This window comes from Lycium ferocissimum, chromosome 11 (genome assembly GCF_029784015.1).
Source record: "Lycium ferocissimum isolate CSIRO_LF1 chromosome 11, AGI_CSIRO_Lferr_CH_V1, whole genome shotgun sequence".
NCBI classification, from domain to species: Eukaryota; Viridiplantae; Streptophyta; class Magnoliopsida; order Solanales; family Solanaceae; genus Lycium; species Lycium ferocissimum.
Window position 1 is genome coordinate 40370914 of NC_081352.1, and position 9215 is coordinate 40380128.

General features: G+C 33.5%; 1 protein-coding gene across 1 annotated transcript; it reads left to right on the forward strand.

The window, feature by feature from the left end:
- Positions 1–927: 927 nt before the first annotated feature.
- LOC132038335 (cytochrome P450 CYP72A219-like) lies at positions 928–5631 on the forward strand (the record flags this gene model as incomplete). The annotated part of the gene is made up of 4 exons (XM_059429015.1): positions 928–1129; positions 4490–4710; positions 4861–5105; positions 5283–5631. Coding segments are annotated over 4 exons (1017 nt in total), but the record flags the coding sequence as incomplete, so codon positions are not given.
- Between the last annotated feature and the right edge of the window lie 3584 nt (positions 5632–9215).

A 9215-nucleotide genomic window follows, 5' to 3' on the forward strand; every position in this document is an offset into this window, starting at 1 on the left:
CGAAAATGCAAATTTGCAAAAATAAGCAACTTTTTTGTCATTTTTCAAAAAATGGCCACTTTACAAAAGTAGCCATTTTATTGCCACTTTAAAAAATGGCTACTTTACAAAATTGACCACTATCTTGGAAATGGCACATTTCGAAAATGGTTATTTTAATACTTTCACAAAGATGCTATTTTAAAAAATGGCTACTTTTGCAAAGCGATTAGTTTTTAAAAGTAACTACTTTCACAAAATGACTATTCATGAAAATTGACTACTTTCAAGTGACTATTTTTAAAAAGTATCTACTTTCACAAAGTGGCTATTTTCTAAAAGTGACTAATTTCTTTACAAAGTGACTATTTTCTTAAGTGAATACTTTTGCAAAAGCACTATTTTTGAAAAGTAGCTACTTTTAGCTAAGTAATATTTTGAAAAAGCGAGCCACTTTTGTAATGTAATATTACTTTTTGCAAAAGTTGCTATTTTTGAAAGTTACTACTTTCACAAAATGTCTAGTTTTGCAAAGTTGAGAGATAGGGGTGGTGGGGAGGTGAGAGGTAAGGGTTGGGGGTAGGTGGTGATAGGGGGAGGGGGTGGGGCGGGTGGTTATAGGGTGGGGAGGGAGGTAATGGGGGGTGGGGGTAGGAGGGGTGGTTAAGGAACTTGTTTTCTAGAGAAAATATTTTTAAAAACATTTTTATTAACCAAATGACTTGTGGGAAAATGGGAAACATTTCCTTCATACCAAACACACTCTATATGTTGTGGGTTTTATCCATTTTACCCATTAATTTACCCATATTTTAAGTGGATAATATGGGTTGACTCATATTGGACCCATATTAAATGGATAAGGTATCCAACCCATTTAAAATGGGTTGGATCGAAGCGGATAACCATATTTTTAACCCATTTTGCCACCTCTATGGAGAGTATTAAATTGGGCATGGTTTAGGCCAAAAAACACTGGAGAATTGCTTAAGGCAGAGGGGTCTCAAAGGAAATCCATACAAGTTACTCTATGGAGATTTAAATGAGCTGACAAAAAGCATAGTAGAAGCCAAGTCTAAGCCTATCAGTTTCTCTGATGATATAGCTCAAAGGCTCATCCCTTTTTTCCTTGACTCCATCAACAAAAAAGGTACATTTCTCTTTCTTTATTTGTTAAATAGTTAAAAACACACCCGAGTTATTATTTTTTTCGCAATTTCACTCCGACTATCGGCTGTTCTCTTTTTATACTAAACTATCACCATCTATGTATTAAAACATGCATCGGAGTTGATTAGGTCAACTATAAGTTGTTTTTTTTCTATTTGAACTAGCAACTAGATGTATTTTAATACATAGATAGTGATAGCTCAGGTAGGAAAAAGGCAACAACCGGTAGTTTAGGTGTGAAAAAATGATAGTTCAAATGTGTTTTTGACCATTATCTAAAAAATAAATAATTTTAAAAGCTAGTTTTTGGTGAACATACTTTTTGGTTTTTTATTTATGTAGTCCCTTTTTCTTTTTCTTTTATGAGTGCCTTATCATATTAACGTTATGTCCATGATAAATATAAGCGGGGAAAAATCAAAGCAACTAAAATTTCGGTGTGTTCTTTTTAAAAGATGCCTAAAATCCAAATCATATCTGATTATTAAGATATTGTCTAATAACTAAGCCAGCTTATTCTCTTAGCATCCAAATATGTGTAACTTATAAATATTGTGTTACAAAACTCAATAACAGTAAAAAGTTGGCGGTGATAATGGTAAGGTAGAGTAATTTTATGTGCTTGTTATGTTGTGATTTGATGGTGTTTTTGCAGTAATGGCTAGCGATAGTGACCATAAAGTAGTAGTAATATAGTGAAAGTAATTCTCGAGGTGATTGTTTGATGAAGGTGGTTGATAGGGGTGACATGGGATGAAAATTAATAGCAATGGTGGTAGGTGGCAAAGATAGTTGGAAAACATGGATAGTGATATAAAGTCAATCTTCACAAATTTATATAAGTGTACATCATATTCATTGACTAAAGACTTTGTACATATATGAATGACTTACAACGCAATATTGAGATGAGATTGTCATATAGTTTGTACTGATCAATGAGGTGTTACCGCTGTCCCTATTACACATCCATGGGCTTGCTGAAAAAAATTATTTTTACAAATTATGGTTTGTGAATACATGAAAAGAAAAAAAAGAATTAAAATTTGAACCGAAAATGTATAATAGGAACACTATATGATATGTTCCTATTACTCAATTGACAAGTCGTAGTTCAAGTTTTTAAATAAACTTTACCGCAAATTTAAAGGGTCGTATATGTATTAAGCCTAATTTTTAAGTCCAACTTCAAGAATAAAATCTCTCCCATTACAGTCTTTTTTTTTTTCCACTGTTCGGTATCCACCCGACTAATTCGCGACGCTCCACCTTCGGTTAAAGCGTTTATGTAACAAAGACGACTTGCTATCCAGGGAACTCGAACTCGAACCTCTGGTCGATACGGTCTTTCTTGCCCAAGTTGACATTGTGCTTGATCCTTGAAGCATTCACCCAACCTTCAAGATTTTGTCAAAAGTATCCCTAAGTCTAACCGAACTTCAATTTCATCCTTTATATACTCTTATGAACTAGAAACATCCTCAAACTACGTTCTCTCGTTCTTTGACTTTTAATTGGTCATTGATATTAATCTTTCAGTTATAATTTGTTATTTCAGTGGTCATTTTGTGGGCAATTAATCTTTATCATTGCTTTTATGGTAGACACATCGAGTTATCTGAATGAGCTGTTTGATTTATGATATTGGATTCGAAGAGTGAGTTGTGTAATGCCTATTACCTGTTTGGTAAAAATGAATGACCTGTTTGATTTAGTTGTGAAATGCCTATTCCTTATTTGCTTCCATTAGTGATTTTGTTGTTGTCTCAACAACAACAACAACATACCCAATATAATTCCACAAGTGAACGTTTGGAAAGGGTGGTGTTTATATCTTATACCTACCTTGTGAAGGTAGATAGATTGTTTTCCATAGACCCTCGGCTCAAGTAAAGCATAATATAAATATTATGGAAAGGAAAAATACAGTAGACATAATGGAGAAGAGAACAATAATAACAACACATAATATGATAATCAAAGCAAAAGAAATAACAACTCGATAATAAAATTGAAGAACAAGATGGTATGTGATTGTTGTTGAAATTCCTTGGTATAAAATGGCTAATGGAGTCTAGTACTATAGCTTGGTTTTACAGTTATTTGCTGATGATTCTATTCTTTGCCAATTTAGATCGCACATAGTTCCTATTAGTTGAGAGACGACAAAAGATTTGTGAGAACAAAAGAAGACCAGAAGCCCTAATTTTGCAATTGAAACCCGTTTGACTTTCAAAATGCGAAGGGTGCAACATAAATTGGGATGAGCGATTAAAGACAAACTTTTTTGATACTGTGTATAGAATTAAATCCGATTTAAAGAACACATGCCTTTGTTTCACCATTCTTTCTATGTAGTGCCTAGATTCCATGTAGTGCAGCAGAGAAATGAACTACACAATCATTGCATTTTGTATCCATCCTCAGTAAAATATTTTTATGGAAAGTGTTATTGAAATCATGAGGAAAAATTTAGAAATGTCCACCCTGTATAAAAAAGAGATGCATGATAACATTAGGCCCATATGAAATTCCTTGTGGATTAAGGACATTAAATCATGAATTACATATAAGAAGAGACTCTAGTTAAAGATCCTTCTCTGTTTTCTTTCTTTTGTTTCATCCTCTATTAAGTTTTCTGTTTTCAATGAAAAAGAAGAAATTGCCTAAGTCTTAATCATCCAAAGGGTAGAAAGTCATCAAGACCTAGCTGCACAAACTATTTCTTTTTGCAAATTTCTTTTCATTGCTTTTCAATATTCATGCAAAGGTAAGAGTACTAGCATAGAAGTTACCTCCTAATGCAATGGCATTACTCTCTTTATCCCAATTTATGTGATATAGTTTGACTAGGTACGGAGTTTAAGAAAGAAAGGAAGACTTTGAAACTTGTGGTCTAAAACAAGTCATGCCACATTTTGTGTGAACAAAATCATTTCATTAAGGGTAAAAGGGGAAGTTTTAAGTTGGATTATTTCTAATTATAGAAATGTATCATTTTTTTTAGACAAGAATAAAAAAAAAAAGTGTATCGCATAAATTGAGACGGGGAGTATATAAAAAGAGCGACCCGATGCACTAAGCTTCGTATGCGCGGGATCCGGAAGGACGTGAACTGACAAGTGGTCTATTGTTTAGCCTTATCCTACATTTATGTAAGAGGTTGTTTATAGATCGAACCAGTTACGCCAAGGCTCCCTTCAAATATATGTCATGGAAATATATATATATATATTTTTTTTGTGCCATTTCCAGCCATATGAACAACTTTCACTTGCAAAAAGGCCTAGTAAAATCTTGAGATTTAGCTTTTTTTCTAACCCAAACCTGTTGCTCGCAGGTAAAAATTCTTTCATCTGGCTAGGCCCATACCCGGTAGTGTTGATCACAGATCCTGAACATGTAAAGGAGATTTTCACAAAGAATTATGTGTATCTAAAGCAAACTCATCCCAATCCATTTACCAAGTTATTGGCTAAAGGTCTTGTAAGCCTTCAGGAAGACAAATGGGCCAAACACAGAAAAATCATTAATCCTGCCTTCCATGTAGAGAAGTTAAAGGTTATATTCTCTTCTTATTCTTATTAGTTAATTTAGTAAACATGGTAAATTTCACGTTCCTTTTACTTAAGATTGCAGATTGAGATGCCTTAACATTAGAAGTTATCCATTTATAAAAAGCACGGCTGGTTTTTCATTTGTTTTGTACAGCATATGCTGCCAGCATTTTATCTGAGTTGTAGTGAAATGCTAAGCAAATGGGAGGAGATTGTTCCAAAGGAAACATCATTGGAGATTGATCTATGGCCAGACCTTCAAATGATGGCCAGCGAAGTCATTTCTCGCACAGCATTTGGCAGCAGCTATGAAGAAGGAAGAATAGTATTTGAACTTCAGAAAGAACAAGCTGAGTATGTAATGGAAGTAGCACGTTCAATTTATATACCTGGATCAAGGTACAGTAATCTATTTATTATATTTCCACGTTTATAACTTTTTGTGCTTGCAAAACCTTTCTTTGTCATTACAAAAGTAAAAGTAAAAGCTGATCCTTAACAAATTAGTACATCATGAACTGTAGTCAGCCTTTCTGCCAAAAGACTTTTCTTGTTTGCTTAAATTTGTTTGTATAGGTTCTTGCCTACTAAAATAAACAAAAGAATGCTGGAAATCGAAAAGGAAATTCAAACATCAATTAGGCGCATCATTGACAAAAGATTGAGGGCAATGGAAGGAGGGGAGAATAGTAGAGATGACTTATTAGGCATATTACTTAAATCCAATATGAAAGAAATTGAACAACATGGAAGCAAAGATTTAGGAATGACAACAATAGAAGTGATTGAAGAGTGCAAGTTATTCTATTTTGCTGGACAAGAGACAACTTCAGTGTTGCTCATATGGACAATGATTTTGCTGTGCCTACATCCCGAGAGTGGCAAGAAACGTGCGAGAGAGAGGTTTTGCGGTCTTTGGGAATGATAAACCGGATACGGAAGGACTAAATCGATTGAAAATAGTAAGTACGCATTTTACAAGTTCTTTTCTTCCAACCTTTTGATAGTATTATTTCTCCTCAATATATTGGTCCCATAGGACCCTCGAAGTTTATAAAAGTAAGCTAAGAGCCCATTTTATAAAGAAGCGGTTATGCGTTTGGATAGAAGTACAAAAGTCGGCCTTGTTTGGTAAAAGAGGTGTCCATAAGCATTATTGTTAAATGATTAAAATGCCTTTAAAGTTAGTTATAAAAGACATCAATTAAAAAGTATTTTTACAAGGAGAAGGACGAATGACGGAAATGGGAGGAGAGGGAGTTGGTCGTTTTGTTTTGGGAAGGGTATCTATTGGATTAGCACCCAAGGGTGTGGCCTAGTGGTCAATAAAGTGGGTTGCGGAAATCGTGGTCTCGAGTTTTAGTTTCTAGCGAAACAAAAACACTAGGTGCTCATAAGCCAAAAGTTATAGGTTGATCACCCTAACTTATGATTTTTCTGGTTAAGCAATTTTCGCCTAACCAAAAGTTTTATGTACTACTTTATCCCTAATATATTTTTAAATTCAGTATATATCTTTTTTTTTTTTTTAATAATCGCAGTGTTTGGCCAGCTTGCACGCACATCAACTAATTCCACGAGATTCTACTGCCATTTTTTTCATAGGTGACTATGATCTTGTACGAGACATTCAGTTATTCCCCTCCCCCCCCCCCCCCTACCAACATTTGGTAGAAGGAATAAAGAAGAGGTGAAATTTGGGAGCTAAACCTACCGAATTGAGTGATACTATTATACCGCCGATCTTAGTACATTATAATAAGGAAATATGGGGTGAAGACGCAAAAGGAATTCAAACGTAAAGATTCGGTGAAGGAGTGTCAAAGGCAACCAAAGGACAATTCTCATTTATCCCGTTTGGCGGAGGACCTCGATTTTGCATTGGACAAAACTTTGCAATGTTGGAAGCAAAAATGGCAATAACTATGATACTTCAACGCTTCTCTTTTGAACTATCTCCATCTTATGCCCATGCTCCATTTGCAGTAGTGACTATTCATCCTCAGTATGGTGCTCCTCTGCTTATGTGCAAACTTTAAAATGGAATATCCATAAGAATGCTTTCATCCATAGGTATCTTCTGATGAATTTTTGTGTTCATTTGGTTTGTCCATACATAAAATCAACTAAAACAACTACTGCTATGTTTCTTTAGTTGTCTATGTACTTTCTTGTTTTCTTTGGCCTGTATGTAGGGCTCTCTTCATTTATGTCTCAACCTTTATATATCATAAAAGATGCATATAGTTTATTGGCAAGAAATTTAACTGAAGTTCTTTTTCTTTTCCTAAAAATTCTAAATCTCAATCTACTTTATTCCGGAACTCCTACAATTGGCTTGTAAGTAACCAATTTCCGATAGTTTAACCTCGCAAATTGAGGATTTAATCAATTTTTAAAAATTTCTTAGAAAATTAGCGGTGGTCAAGACCTCGGGAATTAGTTTTATTTTGAAAAAAAAGGTTATGAATATTGCAAAATTAGTCATTCATAACCTTTGTTAAACTTCGCTTAAAAATGTAGCTTAATTATATACTCGTCTTTTCTACGAAGAGCTAACTAGCATATTTTGATGGAATCAAGAGAGGACACAATCATACAACTAGTCTAATTTAGTTTTTTTTTATTTTTTTTTTATAAGCAAAAGAGTAATTTAAACAATATTTATTCCATAACTTGGTTTTAACTTATACGCTGATGTCCTTTCTTAGTTTGATTTTTTTCAAATCATTAGTGCAAAAAGATGAATTTAAAACTATTGCGAAAAGGTTGGACGATAGGAAGATGATACAAATATAATGGCCAAACATTAAACATTAACTGTACAGCAAGGCGGGCTTGGCGGACAAAATTGTGAAAAAATATAGGGAAAAGAGTCGAAAATGCCCCTCTTTTGGAAAAAAGGGCTAAAAATGTCCTCAAGACTTATTTTGGGTCGAAAATACCCCTCATGTCCTTAAAATTTTCAAATATACCCTTGCCTTGACGGAAATTATCCGCCAAAATACCCGAAATCATTTTTAAAAATCAAATCCGTGATTTAAAATCGGCATTAATAATAACGTAAGATGTCTTATTTCCCGATACGTAGGTATGAAGTTTGAGGAATTGGGGGAATAAAGGAGATCTTTATGGGTTATTATTTGATTGGGTCGAGGTTAAATGATGGAGTGGGTTTAAAAATGATTTCGGGTTATTTGGCGGATAATTTCCGTTAAACGCGAGTATATTTGAAAACTTTAAGTTGGAGGGTATTTTGACCAAAATAAGTTCGGATATTTTTCTTTTTTCAAAGTAGAGGGATATTTTTAACCCTTTTCCCAAAAATATATATATAGTAAAACTTACATAAATAGCTACCTTTTATTGGCTTCTAACTAAATATAACTATAAAATACAAAATTACTAAGCGTAGCTGCTTACTTTTCTTTAAAAACGCGCGTATTTCTGTTTTTTTTTTTTTTTTGAAATATAGAGAAATACAGTTAATAGTAAACACGCTCCAGTGAAATCAGAAGCTATTTATGGAACGGAATTTTTGAAATACAGTGAAATACACGGAAATATAAAATCAGGTTGAGTAAAAATAGACTATATTTTTTGAACAAATTCTTCTTTTTCTTTTTAAGTGGTAAGTTAAATTAAATTAACCATATTTCACGCATTCCATAACAGCTCACGAATCTCTCTCAACTTTTATCACAATCAAAACTTTTTTAAATCAAAAATCACTAAAGATCTGAAAACTTCCAAATATAGAAAAATATACGCTAGAATACAATGAATTATGAGAGAAAATACTCAAAATACCCCCCAACGTTTGACCAAAATCCCAACTACACACCTAACCTTTGCGTTGGTCCTATTACCTTGGACAATTTTTTCGGTATTAAAATGCCCTTTTTGTTGATGTGGATAAGAGCGTGACTACACTACTCTGGCGCGTTATAGCCTTTAAAAAGCATCGCGTGTTTTAAAATGCCAAGCTGGGCCACATAGATAAATTTAAATTCTCTCATTTTTAAGCTACTTCATCTTCTTCTTCACCATTTAATACCCATCTCCATTTTTTTTTTGTCAAAATAATACCCATTATAAATTTAGAGCTAGGATAGTGATTATTCTTATAATCAACTGTTTTTCCCAAATCAAATTCAAAAAAAAAAATGCAAAGAAAAAAAATGAAAATCGGAAAAACAAAAAAACAAGGTTGAAAATCTAATTTTGTTAAAGAAAATCGATTGGAAGTTGCTTGTTTGGAGTTCTTGTTGCTTGGTTGGAGTTGTTTAAGCACTAATTCTTTGAGTTGATTTGGGGAGAAAATTAAATTTCATTGCTAGGAATTTGGAGAAAGCTATGAAGAAGACTCAAGTGGGTTTCTTTAAATTCTTGATTCTTTGATCAAATTAATGGATGAACTTTGTTCTACTTGGTGTTAGAAGCTTCCTTTCACATTTTGGCTTGTTTGGATCATCTTGATGAAGTTGGTGTGATTTTTTTTTTTAACTC